Consider the following 25,495-nt stretch of genomic DNA (forward strand, 5'->3'; position numbering starts at 1 on the left):
TGACTGCAAATAGTGCTCTCCAACTGAACATTGTTACGGCCTGAATGACTATAGGTTATCGGTTATTGGCCTGCAAAACTGGCTCGATCCTTGGTCATCTGTATGCGCAAACTGTAGCCTAATAGTCCTACTTCTGCCATCTTATCATGGCTATTTTCGGCATCCTTCGTTACTACTATCCGCCTTCGTGTTTTCTCGGTTTACTCGACATTTAACTGGCAGTATGGGGAGGGGGGAGGGCACAGAAGCAGAGAGGACCGATACAGCGAACGACCACGCGACAAGAAAGCTTCTGATTGGCTGTTTACTCCTGGTACCCAGTAAGCAGCAGTACGATGAGAATACTGTACTCCAGCATCCAGCGCTACAGGGACGTTGTTTGTGGTATAATTTTTATGTTAACGAGAAACATGGATTCCGGTGAAATCCTCTGTTAAAAAAAGATCGCAGCATTTGCGGTGTAGCTCACGGAGTCGGAGTATGATTCACCGGCAAGTCATTTTATCTCAGGTATGTCTAGATGTCGCTTATTTGTTGATGAATTGCTGTCAGAAGTGGCTGCGTCTAGGTAGTGGTGTTGCACATGACTCCAAGTCAATACATTGACAAGAAACGAATATGTGGTGTGTGTATTGACGGAGCTCTGGTATCACTTTCTCTCGTCCCGACAACAACAACATTGTCTCTAGACTGTCCCCAACAGCACGCCAGTCAGTCCCAGTTATTCCGCACTCCTTTGTGTGGATATCCTTAATCCTCTTACAACGAGACCCTGTCCACTGTCGTGTGTTTAATTGCTTTGTTGTTTTAAACGAGACCGTTTTGTTAACTGTAGCGTGTTGTGTCAAACAATTAACAGTTTATTTGTTATGATATAAAACAAGACTACCACTACTAGTCCACAACTCTGGCCAGGGGATGTTATCCTACTTTCACATTTCCAATTGTAACCACTCAGAGCTGTACCCTAGCTGCTGATAACATGCTGAAGACAGAGGGATACCAGCTATCGGAGGAATCCCCAAGCTTCTTCCTGGTTATCTGGGGAGGAGGTAGGAACTCCCAATCTTCTTCTCTTCTCTCTACAACATAAGATGGAGAGAAAGATTAGGAAGAAAGGGATAGAGAGGACTTGGCCAGCCTTTCTGACCCTTTGGAGAGGCTTCACACAATCTCTCTCTCTCTCTCTCTCTCTCTCTCTCTCTCTCTCTCTCTCTCTCTCTCTCTCTCTCTCTCTCTCTCTCTCTCTCTCTCTCTCTCTCACTCACTCACTCTGTCTCTGTCTCTGTCTCTGTCTCTGTCTCTGTCTCTCTCTCTCTCTCTCTCTCTCTCTCTCTCTCTCTCTCTCTCTCTCTCTCTCTCTCTCTCTCTCTCTTTCTCTCTTGCCCAGTCCACACCCAGTCAGACTCTATGACCCACTGTTCCTCTCCTCATCCTGCCATTAGTCAGGGATGGTATCCTTCATTACAGTAAACCCATTTGCAGACTGATGCTGAGTGGGGGAATGACCCAGACCAGGCAGCAGAGAAGTGGATGGGTGAAGATGTCACACTGCTGGGCTGGAGCTGGGCTGGAGCTGGTCACTCGCACGGTGATGGGACCAGACATGCACAAGTGGATCTCATCTGGATCATTTACCAGCCAGAGCTGCTGTGACGGGCCGGGTGTCTGGGAAAGGGAAGTTCCCCCAGGATGAGGGCTCCTGGCATGGGCTGCTCTGACCTGACAGCTGGGAAACGTGCTGGGTCGGAGAGGCTCAGATACTGTCATAACATCATCAGGACTTAGTGGTCCTGTCGGGATCACTGTTTAATATTTGAACTCAACCTCACTGAGGAGATGAACCTGGGCTTGTTCATGCAGAGCGTTGGCGCTGTAGTGTTGATTGGGAATGAGTGTGTGTGTCTGTGTGTGTGTGCTTGGGGGTAAGCATTCGTTTGTACACGTGTGTGTCGGTGTGTGCCCGTGTGGGTAGGAACATGTTTGGTGAACATGCATCTCTGCATTGCATTCCACTTGAGAAGCTCTTGCATGCTAGGTCCATGTGGCCATGAGACACAGTGACCGAGTGGAGAGAGCCTACATCATAAAGGGATCCCTCCCACAGGCTGAGTCAGACTCTAGTCATCCATAGCTCAGTATTGATTTAGCACTACCCCAAGACACATTCCTCGAATCAGGATAAGTGGAATGGCCCAGCGATAAATACGAGCTCGAAACGAAAAGTATTAGGAGCATAAAACACTGGCATTCCACTCAGCTGTTGAGAAGACAGGAAGCGATTTTACGGGCGTTCCAGCTTGCCCACAAACAGCCTGGGTCTGTAGCCGTGAAGGCACCCGGCACCCTTTGTTCAAGTCCAAAAGCCTTGCTTTGCCGGCTTAAGATGTGAGCTCATAGATGGAGTCATTGTCTGCCTCAGTACATGAACTCATTGACAGTCATTGTAAGCTTCTGTACGTGAACTCATAGAGTAATTGTTTGCTACAGTACCCGACCTCACACAGTGGAGTCATTGTTTACCTCAGAACATAAACACATTTGTAGCTCGTGCGTTCCACTTTGCAGTGGTCAGAATGATTCACTGCTTCCTCATTACTTTGACTGTACCACAGACCACTCTACATCAGCCGGAACTGACCACGTAACTACTGTACAGCAGCTGCTGTACCAATAAATAACCGGTGTGCTTTGTGTGTGAGGGACACAGTACTCGTTTATGTGCTGTGGTCATATGACCACGTATTTTACAGAATGGGCTATTTTACAGAATTCGGTGGTGTGCATAGTAGTAGGCCCTGCTGTAAGATGTTTACGTCTAAACATAAATCAAGCTGCAGGAAATAATGGAATATACTCCATGATAAAAAAAGATGACCCATATAGTGTTTCATGCTACGCTTCAAATACTTCACATGGGGAACCTTTGTTTTTTAGTCCAATGCCCACTGGGGCTGCAATAATCGGAACACACAGTAGTAGGGCTACTAAAGGATAACTAACTGGCTGCAGTTAACCTCTGAGCAGAGATTTTAGACCAGAGCAGCCTCTGTACTCTACATGGACTACTGCACATGATCAATGTTTAACTGTGTATTCAGATGGATGGATGACTGGCGATGTGGTCTGTCCCCTTAAGACAGAAGCTTCCAGAACGGAACACCATGCTCAGTCAAGAGGAAGCCCAGTTCATATGTGCACGTTCTCTGAGGAATGTAGTTGTGGTGAATTTATTTCGCTTTCATCCAAAGCAATGTACAAGGGATGATTTGAACCTGTAAACTCTTGGTCTGCATTTGTAGTAGTAATATTGTGGAGATGGAGAACATGCCCATGGTCTCTCTCTACAGCAGAATGGGACAGCACTGTTCATTGTTATGTGAGTTAGAGGGGAATAGAGGATATATTCAGAATTATTCTGGAAGTGTCTTTAGCTCAGTGCGACTGAGAACATAACCAATCCCATTTCCACACCGTCCCGGAGAGACACGCTGACTGTCAACAACACACGCCGCCGTGGGCTGCAACGTGTAAACGTTCTCACTGTTTGTGAGGTGATGTCAGTCCTCGCCGACGAGGATGTGGGATGCATGCATCCCTCAGTTCCTGTGTGAGAGAGGACACTCCCTGTGGTGTCTCTATATCAGGAGCTCATTACAGAGGCAGAGCAGGAAGACAGCGGCTGCTTCTGTAGTAGCACCGCTCTCAGAGTCACAATACGAGGATTCAACCTAGATTTTACAGCTGACGGGGTGGGGAGGGTTGTGTGTAGTCTGTGTGTGTGTGTGCGTGTGCGTGCGTGTGTGTGTGTGTGTGAGAGAAAGAGAGACAGTGGGGGAGGGGGAATTCGGGGGGAAATGAGGAATGGAATTCGTTCCCAGGAACCACCTGAAAAATGTCTGACACGACTCTAGAACTGAGTGGTTTTCTCTAACCTTGCCGTCATGAGATAGTGATCTGTACTAAATTGTTTAGCTCTCTGCACTGTAGAGACGGAGCATCAATACTGTACTTCATCTACAATCTCAACCAAATGTGATATTCAGTAGCCGTTGTTGAATGAAATACTACTAATCAAAAATAGTATCAAAAAATACACTGGATAGGCTGCTGCTTATATACACAGTACATATGTATAAACTGTATATATACACATATTTCTTACACTGTGAAATGCTTTCTGTCAAAAGAGGCTTTTCATGAGCTGACATTTACTATGCCCAACCTGGAAAATCCCTGGGAGGGAGCTTATGGAAAGCAGCCCTTGTTGCTGGGTAAGAGAGGACAGAGAGACTTCAGTTTCCATAACCGCTTTGTCTCCATGCATAACCAGTGAGGAGAGTGCGTGGGAAAATGATTATTATGTTAGTGTATAATTTAGCTCCAATTAGCTAGGGATCTCTCTCACTGACCCTCTCCCCCCCCCCCTCTCTCTCTCTCTCTCTCTCTCTCTCTCTCTCTCTCTCTCTCTCTCTCTCTCTCACATTCTTCTTCCAAGATGAGCTGGATGAACTAGTTTCACCTCCCCAAACCCCTCCAATGTACAGCACTCACATGACAGTGTGAGAAAACACTGAAGATTAAGACTCCCCCTGTCTTGAAAGGTAATTATATGGCTTAATCATGCCAGTGCCATTCCTGCTCGAGATCACGGGAGGCTCTCTCCTGGGGGTACAGTAACTATCCAGTGGAGCCGCTGAGAGAGGCAGCATAAACCGCTGGGTGTGATCTACCCTAATGAGGTCCATAGGGCTTAAACATGGTACTGTAGCAGGAAGGGGAACTGGATGGAGGGTTTCCACTGGTGATGAGAAGGCAGATCCATATCCCAGGTGCCTTCCCTCCACCATCGTCTCCTCCAGCAGACAGTCTCTTCTGGATCCAAGCTCAGTCCCCCGTACCCCCCCCCCCCCGCCCCCCCGGCACACAGGGACCCCCTGGAAGGACTGGATAGTGCATGAGCTCAATGACTGAGAGAGCAGGACCGTGTCTTAATCTGATTCGGATGTCTTCTCAATCCAATCCAAATGGATTATTTATCCCGTGCTCTGCGTGGAATCCAGAGAGATGAACGGTTAGTTTTAAGCAAATTGTTGTGTGTCTTGAGTGAAAGGTCTCTATGGCATTCGTTTACATCCAGGCCCTGGGCCTAGTTCCCAAGGGTAATGTTAGAGAAGATGTACTGTAATTACACAGAACAGCTCTGTACGCATTGTCAGTGTGGTACGTTTCGGTGTACTGTACAGTATGTGTGCTTCAGAATACAGAATAACTAAACAATGCTAAGCTTTCACTTGCCTGTGAGTTGAATTCTCCGACCCACTAAACTGAGTGGGCTGTGAGTGTTTCTGTTGGCACCTAGAACATCCTACAATGCTTTGAGACTGAGCTGTGTCTACTAGAGTCCTGCATTCTAGCTAGGAGGAGCTGACAGACAGAGGGCCTTTTAAGTGTACTTAGGATACACAGAGAAGTTTCTAGGCCAACGCTACTGTAGCGTGTCCTGAATCTGGAATAATAGGGTATGTAGGTTATGTGTGGCCTGTGAGGAAGGCGTTTTTCTGTCTGGCTGCTGGAGCACGTGCCCCCCGGAGAACAGGGGGATTCCTCCTGCCCATACCTTCAAACGACTGTCTCCTCCTCCTCCTCTTCCTCCTCCTCCTCCTCCTCCTCCTCCTCCTCCTCCTCCACCTCCTCCACCTTCTACACCTCTTCCTCCTTCTCCTCCTCTTCCTCCTCCAACTCCTCTACCTCCTCCTCTCTCGCTCTCAGCTGTTGTCCCAGCTCTATTAGTAGACTAACAGACGGGTCGATGACGGCGAAAGTGCGCTGGCTCCACCCGAGGAGACGAGGAACGTGCTTAGCCGTCTCTTAGCACCAATAAGGTCGGAAACACCATGAGATGAGTGCTTCATGCGCTGCCCGATTGAGTTAGAGGACAAGAGACCAGGAGAGGGAGGGAAGGATTCAGAACGAATGTAAGATGTGGAATCGTGGAAAGACTTTGATTGACTTCAGCAGGCTCAAACTTGTTTGCAATACTGCAGGAACTGCATTCCTGTCATGTCTGGCAATGTTTCCCCGAATCCTACATCTCAAAATATTCTGTTTATATTTGTGTACTTCTTGCGTGTCCCTCTCTCTATCTCTCTTTATAATCCATAATTGTCGAATATCTGTTCATTATTGTCCTGTGTCTTTTTCTCTCAAAATACGCCATTGTTTGTAAAACATTTCTTTTGTTACAATTGTTTTGGAGTTTCAGGCAGTCATACTTGATCTAATGAGGATCAAGTATGAACTTATGATGCTGTTTGATTTTTGTCTCACACACAGATACATACACAGTCACGTGCTGTCTGGTAGCGCCTTCTCTGCATTCCTATTGTTGGGTAATCACATGACCTCTTCCTCAGGATTTGATGTGCTTTGACTTGGCGAGTCATTATGCTGCTCCACCTGTGTAGTGTTAAGGTCAGTGTCTCCGATTTATCAAGCTACCTTCACCCATAAGCCATTGCACCAGTGTAGTCATGTCATGCTGCCTCTACCCATCAACTGCAGCAATAACTTTCCGTCTGTTCCTACATTTCCCATAAGCCAAAGCCCCAGCGTAGTACTTCGGCTACTCCATCTACTATTTCAACTGTGTCATGTGCTGATACGCTCAGTCAAATCACAGTGATGCTACACGTGTGACTCAACATGATCCTGGAAAAGATCAAATTCACCCCACTGACGTCCTCAGAGTCTGGTCAGGTCAGATGCTAGACTGCTGATTCCAGCCCTAACCCTGAAGACACTCCCCTCTTCAACTGATGTTATTTCATCATAATATTAGCCCTTGTTGTCTTTGTGTGTTTACGTGTGTGTGTCTGTATTCCTGTTCTGTGTTGTGTTGTGTGTGTGTGTGATATTGTTTTTTGTTTTTTGTCTGCGCTGATCCGTCAGCTTACAGCCTGCAGGTGTGTGTGTGTGTGTGTGTGTGCACATGCGTGCGTGTGAGTGTGTTTTATGATGCCATGAACTGGTCTACCAAATGGGCTCTTGTCTCTAATGGTTGTGAGGGAGCTGTAGGTTTACCTTCAGGTTGACTGCTCCTGTAGTGTCTGGAGAGTGGTCCCTTAGGTCCCCAGAGTGGCCTTGGTCATCAGGATAGGACAGGGCGGGGTGATAAACATCCTGCTGTCCAAACAAAACTGTATGCTTGAAAAAAATCGACAACGTTCAACACCATTGAGCTCCATCAAACTCCATCAGCACAAGTCATTTTACTTCAATTCTAGAACTTAAACCAGACCAGGTCCCTATAGCTGTGTTGTGCTAGAGCTCGCACCCGAACAGGTTCCTATCTCTGTGCCGTTCTAGAACTTGTACCAGAACAGGTTCCTGGGCCTGGCTGCCATGGCGTCCCCGTCTCGCAGCGCCCAGAGTCGCAGACGCTGCAAGGACGCGTCGGCGCGGCTCAGCTACAGTCCAGAGCTGTACCACAGCGGAGGGCCCGCTGGGGCCAACCACCTCACCCTGGCTCTGACCCTGCCTCGCTCCACCAGCGACGCCGACCTCCTGACCTCCGACTGCCGCTCCATGCTCACAGTCAGCACCTCCCACTACGCCGTTGGCCAATCCCAGGACATGGTAATCTGTTGGGACATCAAGGAGGAAGTGGATGCAGGGGACTGGATTGGCATGTATCTGATTGGTGGGTGTTGATGATGCAACTACAATGCAAGCAGTGGATGTGCAAAAACGAAATCTGTTTGTAGGGATATAGTTTAAGAACGTGTGACGCTTAACTTCAGTTATTTCTAATCTGTTCTTTTCCCCTTAGATGAGGTGCTGTCCGAGAACTTTCTAGACTACAAGAACCGGGGGATAAACGGTTCTCACAAGGGCCAGATTGTGTGGAAGATTGACTCCATTGCATACTTTGCTGAATGTAAGTACTGTATCGTCACCTGCCAAAGTGAAAAACATTCTCATATTATACAACACTTTACTTAAGGCTTGCTTATTAGAACATCTGGGAATATGTTAGAAGTTCTCTCTGTAAGTAAATCATTACAGGCAAGAATGAATCGTTCCGAGCATAATTCATAAATATTTGATGAGACTCAAGGCTATCTACTGTCCGTTCCTCACAATTCTTAATTTTTTAAATATCTACAAATCCCTGACAACCCAGTATGAATCTATAGTTGCAAGCAGCCAGACAGTCTCTTTATGCAAAACCCCCTCCTATTATCCATATTTCCTGGCTGTATCTCAGCCACAACCTGTCACTGCAAACAGCAGAAAACTATCGCCTGTCTGAGGCCGTTCCTCACTGGGAGAAATAGAGAAAGAGGAGAGGGGAGGGAGGGAGAAATAGACAGAGAGAGAGAGAGAGAGAGAGAGAGAGTGCATGAAACAGAGAGATCGGGAAAAGAGGGAAAAACTGGAGACGGAGGAGGAGGAGAAAAAAAAAGAAACCAAGAGAGACAAAGAGAAATAAGAACGACAAAGAGATGAAGAAAAAACCGAGAGCTAGAGAACGACCACAGGGAGAGAGCGAGGGAGAGAGCGAGGAAGAGAGCGAGGGAGAGAGCGAGGAAGAGAGCGAGGGAGAGAGCGAGGAAGAGAGCGAGGGAGAGGGCTCCCTGGCTCCCACTGGAGCAGGGCCCCTCCCTGGGTGGCTTCTGTCTGACAGGAAGCCCTGACTAATGGGGGGGGAGCTTGAGCCAGGCAGAGTACCAGAGATAACACATAGCTCACCTGTGTCAGGGCCTCCTAGGATGGGACTAATAGGAACGGTTACACTGGCAAACAGCAGCACATTATTCAGCTGACAGAGGAGCAGGTGTGGACTGGTAGATGGAGGACAGCCAGGAGGGAGCCTCAGTAAAGAGTGCCATAGCTCAGCTGGGAAGGCTTCTGTTCTTAGAGGCTGTGTGTGTTGAAGGTGTTTGTTTGTGTGTGTGTGTGTGTGTGTGGTTGTACCTGTCTTTGTGGGAACCCATTCAGAAGAGCCCCCTGCAGGTTCCCCCAACGCCCTCCTGTTTGTCGTCAGTGCACTAAGTGGCTGGAAATGCTGCCCCTCTGATTTTGTTTCTCCCCACAGCTGAGACCAAGATCTGCTTTAAATATTACCACGGTGTCAGTGGAGTACTCAGAGCCACCACCCCAAGTGTCACCGTGAAGAGCACATCGGCTCCTGTAAGTCTCAAACACACACACAAACACACACACAAACACACACACGCACCATCAGCATATCAACATGCTGCCACATCCATGCAATTACACAGTCTGCCTTATTTAGAAGCTCAGGATTTAAGGCCTTTAGGGGGATTACGAAATCAGTAATATCCCCCTCATGGTATCGGTTATGTTGCTTATTATCTTCATGTTTGTGACAGGATATGACAACCGTGCAGATTGGCACAAAGACATGGATCTTCTGTAATGCAGAGTAATGGCTGGCAGACAGTCAGGTTCATGTTAAGTTGAAAGGCGAAATAGACAAACGGGCTGGCAGAGTTGCAGACAGTCTCTTGGTGGGAATGAAAACGGCACTGTTTCCTCTGAACCTCGTGTACTTTTGTCCTCGTGCTTTGTCCCGTTTGCATGCGGCTTCCTGTTTTCAATGTAGTGCGTCAGTTGAATCCGGTTCGGCAGTCGTTTTGGACAGTGTCATGGGCTCCTGAGGTCACCTTTCATAAACTCTCACATTCACCCATAGCTGTTTTTCAATTACGTTAGCAGGTTCTGACAAGGCTATGCTAAGCTAAACTAAGCATCCCACTCCATAGATAAATGAGTGGATGCTAGGCTAGCAGCTATATTAGCAATGCTAGCGAACCAGATGGATGGATGGATCGAGTTACTCAGGCTTGCTTCCATTGTGCTGGCGTAGCCCCCGGAAACGCTGATGGCCCCTGAACCTGATCCGAGCCCGGTGTTTTGTCCTGGGAAGCCAGGTTAAAAATAAACCCCAGAGAGTACAGGAGGGAGGAAAAGAGAGGAGTGAGGGAAGCGAGAAAAGGAAGAGAGCGAGAGCAGTGACAGTTAGGGGTTGGGTTTTGACGAAAGAGGCGTCGTTGAAGGAGGAGGCATACAGTGCTCAACGTGTGACTGTCATCGCCGGGTGACAGAGGGGGATGCGCTTGACCGCGTCGGACTGATGAGGCGGCGTGTGGGCGCCTGTGTGTGCGAGCGGGTCACTTTGATTCATGGAGGGCCTGTCCCCAGCCGTGAGTGATGTCACCCAGCTGGACTGAGAGGCGAGGGAGGAGGAGGAGGAGGACGCTGCTCACCTGGCTGGCCTGGGTAACACTCGCTTTTCATCTCTGTCATCTCACCTTCTCTACATCCTGTTTTTCCCTCTCTTCCTTCCTTTGCTGCTCCTTCTCTCTGCCTGCCTGCCTGCCTGCCTGCCTGCCTGCCTGCCTCCTTTATTTTCGGAGTCTTCAGGGCTGTGACATCACATCCTCCATGGTGTTTGAGGAGCGATGCTGTAGCACTGGTGTGTGTGTATACATGTGTGTGTGTCCACTGGGGGTTGTTGACACGCCAGGGCCCTGAGGCAGTGTCCGACCATGTTGTGTCTGAGGTGTGAACATCCTAACCTGGGTATGATCTACTGCTGCTGCTGCTGACAGGAGGGAGGAGAGCAGGCTCTCTCTCTCTATCTCTCTCTCTCTCTCTCTCTCTCTCTCTCTCTCACTGTGTATGTCTCTCTCTCACTTTCTCTTACTTTCTTCTTCTCTTTCTTTATTTCTTTCTTTCTCTCTATCTCTTTCTTTCTCTCTCCTTCTGACTCAGTGAGTCCTCTTGGTTTGGAGGAGAAGGGATCTGATCCTTCAATACAAACTGTTGCATCTGTGGAGAGAGAGATGAAGAGAGAGAGGCAATGCTTTGAGTCTGAGTCCTTTCTGCTCAGATTTCTCAACAGGGCAGGTAACAATGTTTTGAGCTTGCTCATGCAGTACTCTACCTGGGTGGCAAAGCATTCATAAATGGACGTGATGATTTCTCATTTTGTGTTATGAGTAAGGGCTGAGAGTGTGCCGTGTTTTAAATTGAGGAATGTGCGTGGGAACATCTCTGGTTCTGTGTGTGCTGATTATGCTGTTGAGAGTGGGATTGTCATGTGTGGCGATGAACTTGTTTGAATGTGTGTGTGTGTGTGTATTCTTTATCTCCTAGCCATGCTGCCTCACAGGGCTGCTGTGTAAGCCCTTCACAGCCAGGCTTCACCAGTGTTATTATCAGCCAGCAGCCGCACTGCAGAGGACAGTTCCTCTCTCCTCTCTTCTCATCTCCTTTCACTCCTTATCTCCTCTCCTTTCCCCTTGTCCTCTCCTTTCCTCCCCTCTCCTTTCTCCTTTCCTCTCCTCTCTTCACCTGAACAATGACAGGCACCACAATAAGGACACATGTATTGAACACAATACAGTCCAGTCAGACAGACCGGCAGGCCGTGTCTATTTGAGGCTTCTGACCTTTAATCAGATTTCTACCCACTCTGCAACTGTACTGTAAGCCTGTAAGCTAAGTTGGGACGCCATCCTTGTGGTCGTAGGTCACAGTCTCACGTCCTGTACGGTCAAAGAGTTGTCATTGTCACACAGAATGGTTTCACCTACAGTCTCACACTCCAACCAATCAGTCTTTTCCTGGACAAGCATTTTTATTGGTGACACTGCAATTGATGTTTTTCTTTGGGGTTGCTTCTGTAACATGTGATTCACAGCCATTGACTTCCATTGGCCAGAGCATTTCATGTGGTTATATGTGAATTACTGATTAATCTTCATGTAATTTTTCATGCCATTTTATTATCCTTGATGTGTTATGTATTTACATACAGTGGCAGTCATTGCTGATTTACTTTATTTGTAAAGTTTGTATTTATCTTTAAAACAATTTATAATTATAAATGTATATAGGTTCTGGATTAACTGTAATTTGATTCATCCGTCAGATTATGTTAATCTGGCCGAGGGAGGCTTAGTCTGTGGTAAAGCCACTGCTAGAGTTTGGTAATAAACATCAGGGAATAGACTCCCGGGAAGATGCTCACAGAATAAAGATTAATATCCTATTAAATCCATGATATCAAGTGGAACAAACATCTGCTCATCTCTGCCGTTGTTTGAGTTGACTGCTTCTGTTTACATCTTATTTTGTTTGTGGTTTGGAATAGTTTGTCATTGCGTTATCCTCATTGTATGTAAAATAAACCCCAGATAAAAATGGTCTGACGTAGAGATTTCCTTTTTTGGGTTGATGATGAGCATTTAGGAAATGAGACGCACACGCAAACATAAGTCCTCTGTTCACTGATGGTCTGCACATAACTAAAGAGACGGACAGCAACACACACGTCAAATGGTCGTACGACTGGCCAGTCAGTAATTGTAGTTCATACTGTTCTGAAAAGGCTGCTCTCCAGAGAGGTAACTCCCATCTCCACTGCTTCTCTTCTTCCTGGATCAGAGATCAATGAAGCTCCTAATGAAGACTGCTTATTGATCTGGAAACACACACACACCATACTGCACGGACACACACACACACACTTACACAAAAACACACGCACACATGCGTGCACGCACGAGCCTCATAGTAGCCTCACAACAGAAGACTGGACAGGACATGGTGTGACGGTGCAATCAGGGAAGAGGGGGAGACAGGAAGGAGGAGAGAAGGAGGCGGAGAGAGCGCATCTTGTAAAACCTCAATTCCTTTCATTATGTTCCCTCTCTCTCTCTCTCTCTCTCTCTCTCTCTCTCTCTCTCTCTCTCTCTCTCTCTCTCTCTCTCTCTCTCTCTCTCTCTCTCGTCTTTCTCTTCTCTCTCTCTTTCTGTCTCCAGGTGTTGAAGCCAGTAGTCAGTCAGGAAGTCACCCAGGGCCCTGCAAACAGAAGACTTGTCAGTTTCTCCCTCTCCGGTGAGTCTCTTCCTTTCCCCCCATCCATCCCTCCTCCCTTCTCATCGCCTTCTGGTTCCCAAGCCGTCTACAGATCTTCAACGAAACATCTGACTTTCCACCAGCCACCGCCTCGCCGATCTCTTGTTCTTGTCCCGTCCTCTCCCTCAGCCTCACTGGGGGGTAGTGTTGTATTTATAGAGGCTGATTCTCAGCGGGTGAAAGCAATGCCTCCGTCGCCTCTCGCCCCCCTCTGAGAGATCTGTTTCAGTCCAGGAGGTCAACCTCAGTCATCCAGCAGGGGTATTCTTCCCAGGAAGTCTGTTGCTGTGAAATGTTTATGGATTGAGTGGCTTCCAAGCCCCGGTGTATTTGTGGAGCCTAACCTTAAGGCTCATGGTGGATGTAGGCGTTGTCGGGTCAGCGTTGTTAAGTCAGCATGAGTACAGTGATTCCATGGACTTCGAAAAGAGCTTGGCCAGTTCTCACCCCCACACACACTTAGAGAAGCCGGCTCTGTTTCTTGAGTCCTCCACTTGCTGCGCCTTTAGTCGCTGACAGTGTCGTGTCCTCATACATATTTCATTGGAAACCACTTCTGTGCTACAGTACCGTACAGTATGCTTCTGGTCTGTTTCAGCCCTGCTGTTACAGATGGCTTATGTAAATTCCTTTTATTGTCCATTTTTCTTTTTGCATTATTCAGAGCACACAGCCACAACACCACTCCCCTAAAACTCCCCTACTTGAACTCCTGTCAGCTTCAGTTTGTTTCAGTTCCAGTCTGTTCCTCTAGTCTGGAGAGATAGAGGAAGGTTCTAGTGATTCCCTCCAGACAGACAGACACCTCGGTGATTGGAATGGAAGTGGGCGGGATGGAACACTGACAGTCTGAGGGAAGCTGCCCCTTCTGGATCATTGTTGAGGATTTATTGAGCAGAGCTGTAGGGAGAGTTAACACACACACACACACATAAGAGAATCACAGACACCCTTCCTACCGTCAGAGCCAAAACCGCCTTTACAGTTTTTGCTCAGTGAACCAGTGATTTTGGCGGAGCAGAGAGAGACCCAACCGAGTTGTTCATTAAAAACTCTCAGAAGCTAGATACCAAAGAGAGAGAGACATGCTGTGTTTAATCTCTCTCACTTAGAGATTCATATTTGAATGGATCCCAAAAACAGGCCCTAGAAGGATTTTCTCATCTTTTCTCATCATTCTTTCTAGGTTGCTGTCGTCTCTCTCCTTCAGAAGTTGTTGCTACGCTATTTACTGTCACTTGTGTCTAATTCAACAAGAAGACCACTTAGTGAATTGGCTTCCATCTAGACAGAAGGCCGTCAAAAGAAATTAAGCATAGCGTTTCCAAAATCCAGAAATATATTATAACCGTATCTCTTGTTCTTCCATCCATCCACCCAGACTTCCAGGCGGTGGGTCTGAAGAAGGGCATGTTCTTCAACCCAGACCCCTACCTGAAGATCTCCATCCGGCCAGGCAAACACAGCACTTTCCCCGGCCTCCCCCACCACGGCCAGGAGAAACGCTCGGGCATCACATGCAATACCGTCAACCCTGTCTGGCAGAGAGAGGTGGGACTGCACACACACACACATACTCTATCTATCTCTCAGTCTCACACACACACACACTCTATCTATCTCTCAGTCTCTCACACACACACACACACACTCTCTCTAACTCTCCCTCACTCTCGTGCACACACACTCTCTATCTCTCCCTCACACACACGCACTCTCTATCTCTCCCTCACTCTCACACACACATACACTCCGTCTCTAACTCACAGACACACGTTCAATGTTGTTTTCTAACATAACACGTGAGACTGGACCAGGATCAGACAGAAGGCAACTTCTTGGAAAAGCGCATTCAAAGTCAACAGTGCTTCACTATGCAAAGTAAGTCAGTACCTGTCATTGAAGAAGAATAGTTACTAGACAACAGTGAAATGACAAGGTGAAGGAGTCAAGGTGAAGGAAGTCGGGTTTCCTGCCAGGTGGTGTAATATCCCTGTGTGTCAGAGCTACACGGCTCATGAGCAAAGCTGTTTTTGAGTTGAGCTGAGTTTCGGTACAGAGCCGACAGACAAAACTTTGTCTAACATTCAGGGTTCTTCACGCTGAGATAAAAAGAGGGAACATGAAAGAAGGAACCCTAGGGGAACCGCAGTTCCCTCTGAAGCTCCCGACGAGTTTCTTTTGAATTTCGACTGCAGCTAAACCAGAGCTCTCAGAGCGCGCTCACATAGCCCCTCCACTTTGTATGGCAGTGAATCAGCTTTATCTGTGTCATGTTGCCTCTTATGGATGACTCTTTACCTACCTGAACCTGAAGCTCTGCAAGTCCCAAAAAAGGAAAAAAAAAACTGTTCCTGTGCCTGCCCCAGTCATATTTCACAGCCTAGTCATATTTTACATTTACATGTAGTCATTTAGCAGACGCTCTTATCCAGAGCAACTTACAGTAAGTACAAAGACATTACCCCCGAGGAAAGTAGGGTGAAGTGGTTAGTTTTGTATTGTGTTGGGAACAACCCTGTTCATTCATCTTGTATTGAATGGATTTCATTCCATCCCATCACGCATCCCTAGCTGAGGGCTGCCACGCGTGTTTAATTAAAACAGTGGAGGCGTTCATTTGACATTAACTCTCCTTCAGCTCAAGCAGATCGAGTGAAAGAGAACAGAAGGGTGAGTGGGCGAGAGAGAGAGAGAGAGAGAGAGAGAGAGAGAGACGGCGCTGTTGAATCAAATGTTGACCTGGGACTCCAGATTTGGAATACAATAGCGTTGATCAGTCCAATCCATAGTACAGCGTTGTCCTCAATGGAACTTCAAGTCAGTCCACCAGTTTGTGACTGGAGATCCTGAACAGCAGGTGTGCTGTGCTGTGGGCCTGGATTCTGCCACGTTTCCGCTCTCACTCTCCCCTCCTCTCTCTCTCCCTCTCCCTGGCCATCAACATCATCTGCTGGGCTGGTGGACGTACGGCAGATTTAGCACCCCTGTGTCCAGTGTAATATACTGCAGTGGCAACCATGTCACGTGTGGCTGTGTGTTCATAACTCACATGCTGGGGTGGGGGGGGGGGGAGGGGGAGGGAGAGACGGAGGGGGTGAAAGGGAGTGAGGGACTCATCCATGCAGTTCCTCACGTTCAAGTCATTGCCATGACGTTTTCACTGTTTCCATGGCTACAGGTGCTTGCAGGGTGAATGGTGTGACAGGCCTTTTCTGTAGAACACAGGAGTAAGACGAGGTGTGTGATAGTTTGTGGACCCCAGGGCATTGTCAGGTGCATACACTCAACACTCTCCTCTTGACACTACCACTACCCCCCCCCCCCCCCCCCCCCCCCCCCCCTCCTCACACACGCAAACTCTAGAACCCTTAGAAGACCTGTTTCCTCACCGTTGCATCAGCCTGTATTTCCAGCTGTGGTCTAGCCTATTTCATCGGCAGCACTTTAGGAATAAAGACCTACTTTTGCCATGTCCTTTGTTTGACCGGACTGATTTCAGAAAGCTGTGAATTTATTTGGGAACAAACAGGCTGCCGTCACGTTTTTGGTTTTGGTCCAGTTCAGTCGTTTAATCTGTAGATAAAGTCTACCAGTATCTTCATACAATTCTTCTTCTTCATCCTCTTTTATCCTCCCTCTTTTCAGCTTTTTCTTCCTGTCTGTTGACAGGGGTGTTGCTACAGATGGCTGTTGCAAACCGGACTGACCTATGTTTGACTGAAGTTAATTTCTCTCCTACTGCTCCCAGCAGTTAGCCTCTGTCACAGTTTATCTACTCTGGCATATGCTGCCTCCCAGTCAGTCACACAGCTAGCGTAGCCTACCCTAGTGCTTACCCTAGCATTTAGCTGCTGTCACAGTTTGTCTTAGCTTAGCAAATGGGCGACCCCCCACTACCATATCATACGTTGGCAGAGCTGTCTGACTCGGCAGAAACTTGCTCAGTAGTTGAAACTCCTCTCTTTGGTTTCCATCTTTCTGGGTTTGAATTCACGGCCACACTCGACTAGAATGGGAATCACGGTTGAAGATGCTTTGTTGAGTAGCTTGTTGCAACCCAGTTGATTACTCCTAACAATTACCTTACCGTATTTAAAGGGAATCCAATGATGTTCTACCACTGTGTTTTAAGAACTGTTACAACACTGGAAATGCAATCTTTTTATTGTCTGATCCCTCACCTAGACTACTCTAGAAGCTAGACTGCAGAACTTTCAGCACCAAAGCCCTCTGGCCTTTCTGTGTCTGCAAGCACTCCCTTTTAGCTAACACGATTAGCATGGCCTCAACTGAGAGTGTTTAGCTTTCTACTGATTGGCTACTGTAAATGCTGCAAATGCTATTCTCTCTCACTGACCCTGAGGGAGACTGTAGCACTATCGCTAATCCTTCTAATAGGCCAACAGCTGCAACCAGCCAGTCACTAGCAATCCCTTTTTCACAGAAGCGAGTGAGTTTAAAAACACTGGGTTGGGCTCTCTGGTGCGGTGTGAGTGTGTGTGTGACAAGAAGCGTTTAGTAGCTCCTGGCACTTGAACATAGAGTATAGCCCCAAATTACTTTCAAGGCAACTCTTTGGTGTTGACGGGGTTTGTTTGAGCTCTGAGTTTGAAAGGCTGTGCCTGTTCATGCTTGAGTGACTGTGTGTGTTGCTGTGCATGAGAGAGGCTTTGAGCTACTGATAGCTAGCAGCAAGACTTTGTTTTCTGTTGTGCACTGGTCCCACACGGTCTCTCAACTGGGAGGAAAGCAGGTGCCAGACTGGAACACAACCTCAATTTACAGTCAAATGCTCCACAACTGAGCGTCATTGGCTAGCAGACACGTTCCGCTTAGTCATGCGTCCTGTCACTTTAGATACAACAGTGTATTGTGGCTGTGTCCTCATATGACTGCTACCCTCGTACAAATTGAAACAGGAAACAGGAAATTGTACCCTTAGACACGACCGTTCTCTGATCTGTCGGCGAAGGACACGCGGGCGATGCCTCAACGCTCCGTCACTTTGCTCATCTCATGCTTGGCAGCAGGTGACCCCCGTTTGTCTTGTTTGTGAGTGATTTACAGTGGTACAGAGAGAAAGGGAAAAAAAGAAGCTTTGCAGTCTGGATCATAAACAAGCGTTTGGCGGATTTGGTTAAATTGGGTTGGGTTTTCGCCTTCAGGTGTGTTTGTGCAGTTGTTGTTATCCTGTCTGGGTTTCCTGTGAAGGGGAGGTAAGAAGCTGTCGTTTCTGATGAAATGAGAGCGCTGAGGGCACGGATGGACAGGAAACTGCAGGGAATAAACACCGCTGGGCGCAAACGACATTCAGCCGACCAGATTGAATTAACGGAGAGGAGACGAGGAAGGGAGAGGCTTGAAGAAGGGGGGAGGAAGAGTGGAGGAGACGTGGTGAGAGAAGAAGATGATGAACGAGGAACTGTCCCTGAGGGGAGAGAGGGAGAGAGAGAGAGAGAGAGAGAGAGAGAGAGAGAGAGAGAGAGAGAGAGAGAGAGAGAGAGAGAGATATTGGAGGTCTGGAGAGAGGAAAGAGTGCCGAATGAGGGGGAGGAGATAGATAGAGGGAAGGCTGTGAACCGGAGACTGTGGGGGGGTGAAGCATTAACTAATCCAGTGCATGGAGAATAAGCTGCTCATTGTTGCTTGGTGTGAGCATGCCAGCTAGTCGGCCGGCCAGCCAGCCAGCGAATGAGTGAGTGCAGCCCAGCAGCTCAACCCATCCAGCCATAGTGCTCAACTGGCCTGGACACCACTGCTGCCTGCGAGCGACACGAGACAATGAAGGAACCGTGGTTTGTCAGGGCTCTATCCATCTGTCCATTCATAGATCCTTCCATATAAACCCACCACACACACACACACACACACAACAGGCACAGGGCTTGTGGGGAATACACTCATGTGACACAGAAGAAAGGACAACCAAAGATCTTTAGTTCGGTGTCAGCTGCAGAGCTTGGCTTCTTTCATGTACTGTGTTCAGTGTGAAGGAGACATAGCAGCGTGTGTGTGTCCGTGTCCTCCTCCTCCTCGAGGCCTGGGGTTTGGCCGGAGATCAAGCGTCCCTCTGAAGCTTGGCCTGGGGGGGGGGGGACTTTTCAGCACCTTGGACAGAGCCCACTCCCTGCGCCCTCTGGGCATTGGTAGAATCAGCACCATGGACAGCGATAGAGAGAACAGAGAGAGAGAAAGGTACCAGAGGATGAATGCCACAATGATTGACAAAGATAGGGAGGGTACTAAAGAATGGAACAATGCAACACACCTATCACACGACGCTGTCACAGCAACACCCTGACGATGCAAGTTCTGTCATTAGCCCCTTTCCTGTATGCCCGGTGACAACATTTCCTCTATCCGTACACATGACATCATGTCAGTAATCTCGGTCTCAAATGGGATTGGTGTGGAGTGAGCAGCCAGGACAGAGCAGGTGACTGAACAGTTGGCTCGGCTCCCAGAGGATGATCGCCCCGGCTGTTACGACCTTCAGACGAACTCCTCACCCGAGTAGCGGAGGAGAAGAGCTGTCGTCCAAACGCGCGTCACGCCGTAATGCTTTCAGTTCCAAAGCCGTTCGGCCGCTCGGCCAGAGTCGCACACGTCTCCGCGACGACGCTCGTCGTTGGGCGAGCGACAGTCAGTGGGATGCAGTTGCGGTACTTCAAGCGTGCACAAACCCAGTCGTAGTGCCGCGTAGTGCCGCGTAGTGCCGCGATGAATGAACACGTCCGTTCTCTTAAGGTTTGGGGGACCTATATTGCTACTCTGTTCCACTTTTTCATTCTTCTACTCTCTCCTTCTTTCCTTTCCTCCATCTTTCCCTCTACTGACCTGTCCTTCTCTTTGTTCCTCCCCTTCCTTCCTTCATCCCTCCCTCTATATCCTCTCCTCCACCTCCCCTCCCCCCAGCGGTTCAACTTTGTGTCACTTCCTACGGATGTCCTGGAGATCGAGGTGAAGGACAAGTTTGCCAAGAGCAGGCCCATCATCAAGCGCTTTCTGGGCAAGCTGTCCGTCCCTGTCCAGAGGCTGCTGGAGAAACACGCCATTGGGTAGGTGCACCTATCACTCAGTTCTGGCAGCCAATCGTTAAGGCCAGTCACCCACATCCCTCCCATGGCTGGCTGGATCTCTTATTATTTAAGCTGGGTTCTGCTTTATATCTCTGCCTCCACTCGGTTCTCTTTCTTCCTCTCTGTGTCTTTCTTTCTCCCACTCTCTCTCTCTCTCTCTCTGCCCCCTTTCTCCCTCGCTCCCCCTCCCTCGCTCTCTCCCTCTCTCTCTGCAGGGACCGTGTGGTGAGTTACTCCCTGGGTCGCAGGCTGCCTACAGACCACGTCAGCGGCCAGCTGCAATTCCGCTTTGAGCCGACCTCCACCATCCACCCAGGTCTGTCTCCCCTCCCCTCCACCTCCTCCTGCATGCTGCCTGCCGGCTCCTCCTGGGAGCCCCAGCCGTGCCTCCGTGGACTCATCCTAGTCCCTGGGACGGATGCAGACAATACCTCACCCTATACACTTCATTAACAGACAATGAGATTTGTAACGGTTGCGTCTCAAACAGCTTACTCTCTGTGATTGAGACGGGGAATTAGGAGGCTTCCCCAGCATTTACCATATTAGTGTCATATCAGCCGGACAGGCTGTTGCCGGACACAAAGCAGTCCTTTGTGGAGAAACTTGCTTGCGGTGAATAAACTTGCCTCTGCATGTGACTGTGGACATTGCGTTAATAATGTACACGTTAACCCGGTCCTCCTGTGACCATGGTCCCTCTTTTGTGCCGTTGTTCCCCTCTCAGATGACGAGGACCTCTCCCTGGTCATGGAGCCAGCGGCCCCCGTGGTTCCAGATGACCCTCCGGAGGAGGAGAACCAAGACCCAGCCCTCCCTGACGACCTGCACGACGACGACACCCTGAGCCTGGGCCCGGACATGCCGGACCTGCCCCTGGATGAAGCCCCAGACCTGGAGCCCTACTGCGTGGTGGCTCCGGCCTCCCCCGTAGAGGAGGCCCAGCCTGGGGAGGTGGATGAGGAGGAGTCCCCGGAGGAGCAGGGGACCGTGGAGGAGGAGAGCACCATCCGGGAGGTGGAGGCCCCGGCGGAACAAGGTTCGGCTGGAGGAGAGACGGAGGAGGAAGAAGGAGGAGAAGTGGGGGCAGAAGGGAACGCGGAGGCGGGAGGAGAAGAGGAGGAGGTGGCGATTGAAGAGGAGGAGATCCAGCCAGAGTCGATGCCCGTGGAGGGGGAAGCGGAGGTGGAGGTGGACAGCGATGTGACGACGCTGGCCGAGGCTCCACTAGAGGGAGCTAGCGGGCTCCGGCAGCAGGAGGAGGAGGCTGTGGAGGAGGCGCAGGAACAGGCCCCAGAGGTCGGAGGAGGAGGAGGAGAAGAGGAGGAGGGCGGAGAGGGCGAGTCAGAGGCCCGGGGAGGGGCCGGGTGCGACTGCGCCTCCCGCTGCTCCGCCCCCTCCCCCTCCATGCGCAGCACCCTGCGCCGGAAGAACCGCCCGTGCTCGCTGCCCGTGTCCGAGCTGGAGACGGGGATCGCCTCGGCGTGCGGCGACCCGGAGACGCCGCGCACGCACTACATCCGCATCCACCACCTCCTCCACAGCCTGCCCTCGGCGCGCCAGCGGCGCGCCAGCCAGGACGAGGAAGAGGAGGAGGAGCCGGGCGAGGAGGAGGAAGGCTCCTCCCATCCCCCCGACCCGGCCACCCTCAAGACGGCCAAAGACGGAGAGGAAGAGGAGGACGAGGAGGAAGATACCGCCCAGTCCCCTTCTCAGGTACCGCGTTTTGACGGCCGGCGTCGATGCCGCGATGATCACCGAGCCTTTCCGGTCTTTTAAAGCAGCCCGAACAGAGCATGCTCATGAAAATGGGATATATATTTCATCCTCCCATTTTCCGGAGGACACAACGTGGACTGTACTCATCTAACTGACCATCCCTTCCCCCTCCCCCCCCCCCCCCTCCACCCCTCTCTGCCCCCTCCCCCTAGGTGCGGGCGTGCCCGGGCCCCTGCTGCAGAAGGGCCCTCCCCCGGAGCCTGTCCATCGAGCGTCTGTCCGAGCTCAACCAGCTCCTGGAGGGCGAGGGCGTCCGGGGGGCGCGGCCTGCCGGCCCGGAGGGCGGGGAGAGGGCCGGGCGGGGAGGCCAGCCAGGCAGCGCCTCCAGGCCGCCGGGGGAGAGCGAGTGCGAGCTGTGCGACAACTCGTGCTACAGCACGTCCTGCTACAGCACCTCCTGCTACAGCACGTCCTGCTACAGCAACTCGGGCTACGAGGGCCGCAACCGCTTCTGCAGCCACACGCGCCTCTCGTCGGTGGACAGCACGCGCCTCTCCGAGAGCACCGTGTTCTCCTCGCAGGAGGAGGAGGACGAGGAGGAGAACAGCGCCTTCGAGTCGGTGCCTGACTCGGTGCAGAGCCCCGAGGGCAGGGAGGCGGGGGGAGAGAGGGGAGAGGGCTGGACGGAGGAGGGGAGCACCGAGAGCGGGGAGCCCGTGGCGGGCCCCAGCGACAGGAACGGAACAGGTGAGGGACGGCAACGCCCGACCGGGTGAATGAGAGCGAGCCGGCGCGGAGCGTTCGATGTTGTGGTGTTTTTTTCTGCTCGTCACTTGCCGTGTGTGTGTGTGTGTGTGTGTGTGTGTGTGTGTGTGTGTGAAACTCGGTCTCCCCCTCACCAGCAGCATGGCTGGCGGGCTGTTAGCGCTGTGTGCACGGACATCAGGTGTCACGACGTATCCCTTCCCCCCTAAACTGCCACATGGCTGACAGCTGTCAGTGTTGTTTTAATGATCACCCCCACCCCCTGTCTGACCTCATTGGCATCAAACTGAGGCCTGAGAGGAATACAAACACTGATTAGAGCCTAACCTTTTACAGGACAGCAGATTGACAAAAGCAACCACTGGCTCATGCTGTGTGTGTGTGTGTGTGTGTGTGTGTGTGTGTGTGTGTGTGTTAGGGTGGGTGTGTTTCTGCTCGGTGAGATCTCATTTGTTTGTGTCCTCGCCCTCTTTCACGAAAGCCATCGGGTGGCCGTGTGACTTTTTCTGAACACACACATTTTTCACACACACATTCTGGCTACCGGGTTGAGGTCAAAGGTAACTGTGACCTCAGAGGTGAGAGGTTGATGTGAGTGTGTTGGTCACACAGACAATGCTGTTAACAAAGTTGTAAGGGGGGGATAACAATGGTCCTAGTGTCCAGGACCTGAGCCAGCCATCTGCTGGAGTTAGTTTGGAGCTGGTTTAAACATCAGAACTCTCTCTCTCTCTCTCTCTCTCTCTCTCTACTATCAAGAAGAGCTCCCTCTTTTGGCTCAGCACAGCTTATCCATCCTCCAAGCAGTACCTACAGTACATGTTGACTCTCATTAGCAGTTAGGGGAAATGTAGGTCACCCAGATATGCTAAAAAAAAAAACAGATTTGATGCTTCCTGGTTTTTTCCTGCCTCTATCAGCAAACAGGAAGACTCCACACTGCCACCCTTCTCAGACCATTCATGTCCATCTCTCTGTCTCACTTCAAAGTTACCACTGTGGAATTAGAACACAAGAGCGAGGCGTGTTATTCTGAGCTGGTATCACCTAGGTAATTGGTTGTCTGTTTGTAACGCAGAAGGTTATTATGGGATGTCAGAGGAGAACAGGTTCAGGACAATTTGTCGTTTGAACATAACATTAATGTCTATAGATTCTTTGAAAATAGTTTTGACCTTGTTATCGTCATTGAACGTAGACAAATGAAGAGGAGCCCAATCCACCCTGTATACAGAATGTGGGTGCGTGTGTGCGCACGTGTGTGTGTCCTAGCTCACATTGGTTTTATGTTCACTGCTGAGTGCTCAACTGTAGGGTTTAACTAACATTTCAATTACTCAGAATGCCCTCTGTGCAGTCACACCCACACACTCGTACAAACCTTGGTGTGCAGCAGGCAGGCAGGCAGGCAGGCAGGCAGGCAGGCAGGCAGGCAGGCAGGCAGGCAGGCAGGCAGGCAGGCAGGCAGGCAGGCAGGCAGGCAGGCAGGCAGGCAGGCAGGCAGGCAGGCAGGCAGGCAGGCAGGCAGGCAGCTAGGATGGGTTGCTGTGTTTAAATATTGCTCTGGGAAGAGGACATCATTGACACCCAACCATGAGAGGGGGAAAAGAGGAGAGAGAATAAATGAAGAGGGATCACTTTCAGACAGCACACACAAACACTCAGCCACTAGCAGCATTCTCAACGGGCTGAGAGAAGCTTCCAGAAATAACCTGGGATTATTTGGTTTCACGGGACCAGGGGAGCAGACAGGTACAGACAGACAGGTACAGACAGGTAGGCAGGTACAGACAGACAGGTACAGACATACAGGTACAGACAGGTAGGCAGGTACAGACAGACAGGTACAGACAGACAGGTACAGGCAGAAAGGTACAGACAGACAGGTACAGGCAGGTACAGACAGACAGGTACAGGCAGACAGGTACAGACAGACAGGTACAGACAGACAGGTACAGACAGACAGGTACAGGCAGACAGGTATAGACAGACAGGTACAGACAGACAGGTACAGGCAGGTAGGCAGGTACAGACAGACAGGTACAGACAGACCAGCGGACATGCAAGTACAGGCAGGCAAGTACAGGCAGGGAGAGACAGGCAGGCCGGATTTATTTCCCTTCATCATCCCAAGGAAAGCCATCCAGCACATCGCCAGTGTGGAGGGGAGTCTTCAGACGTCCCGCAGGGAAAACAGCAGGCTTTTAGCTTCCGATTCTTCCACTCTATATCACACCCATCACCCAGGGTTCGGAGAAGAAAGAAACATCTCCTCATGTCATATATCTGATATGGCTTTGTATCAAATATATGTGCTGGGAAACCGAATGCTTTTACCCCTGTGAAAACAACCTCGATTTCCTTGTCCCAGGTGACACCTCAATACTCTATGGGGGCTTCCTTCCCTTGATTCCTTCCCTTTCTCTGCGATGATGCGAGAAAACAATGGAATGGTGCAAGCAAGTGTACAGTGGTCGTGGTTGGCTGTGCGATACACCTTTCACCATCCCTATGTTTGCTGATCAGAGTATGTGAAGGGGACAGGAGGCAGAGGAGAGTGTGCCATCTGAGACTATTGAGACATGCCCTCCATGCTGGTTTTCTCTCATGTCTGTAGGCCCCTATTCCGCGTCACCATGCTGTTGCCCTCCAGTCATCCATGCTCCAGCCATGAGACCCGACCCCTACCATTACCCCACTGTGGATGAGCCCTTGCCTCCAAGTAAGACATCCTCTGTCATCCGCCTCCCTCATCCCTGCTTTCGTTTGCGGCTCCCCGCCCCGCGTGCATGAATTCAGATTCATTTGCCTCCAGTGTGGAAACGCCACACGTCCATCGGGGTAAGTACTTTTCCATCTCTTCATTTCTCTCTGTCTCCGTCCCTCCGCTCCATCCCCTCCCTCCCTCTGTGGGTCCCATGGCGAGGTGAGGGTTAAGCGGGCGCGTCAAGGATCTGGGGCTGTCACAGTGAGCG

At 50.1% G+C, this 25,495-nt stretch overlaps 1 protein-coding gene across 2 annotated transcripts in view; it reads left to right on the top strand.

The window, feature by feature from the left end:
• The first annotated feature begins 480 nt into the window (after nucleotides 1–480).
• hecw1a (HECT, C2 and WW domain containing E3 ubiquitin protein ligase 1a) overlaps nucleotides 481–25,495 on the top strand; it is a 38,408-nt gene continuing 13,393 nt past the window's right edge. For both annotated transcript variants that reach the window (XM_084702954.1, XM_084702955.1), the window contains exons 1-11: nucleotides 481–510; nucleotides 7,369–7,702; nucleotides 7,832–7,939; nucleotides 9,101–9,195; nucleotides 12,858–12,933; nucleotides 14,336–14,505; nucleotides 19,873–20,015; nucleotides 20,252–20,352; nucleotides 20,764–21,752; nucleotides 21,968–22,508; nucleotides 25,159–25,242. In XM_084702954.1, the coding sequence (XP_084559080.1) occupies nucleotides 481–510; nucleotides 7,369–7,702; nucleotides 7,832–7,939; nucleotides 9,101–9,195; nucleotides 12,858–12,933; nucleotides 14,336–14,505; nucleotides 19,873–20,015; nucleotides 20,252–20,352; nucleotides 20,764–21,752; nucleotides 21,968–22,508; nucleotides 25,159–25,242 (2,671 nt within the window). The remainder of the gene's footprint in view (nucleotides 511–7,368; nucleotides 7,703–7,831; nucleotides 7,940–9,100; nucleotides 9,196–12,857; nucleotides 12,934–14,335; nucleotides 14,506–19,872; nucleotides 20,016–20,251; nucleotides 20,353–20,763; nucleotides 21,753–21,967; nucleotides 22,509–25,158; nucleotides 25,243–25,495) is intronic.

This window comes from Hypomesus nipponensis, chromosome 8 (assembly GCF_054491055.1).
Source record: "Hypomesus nipponensis isolate SF chromosome 8, ASM5449105v1, whole genome shotgun sequence".
NCBI lineage: Eukaryota > Metazoa > Chordata > Actinopteri > Osmeriformes > Osmeridae > Hypomesus > Hypomesus nipponensis.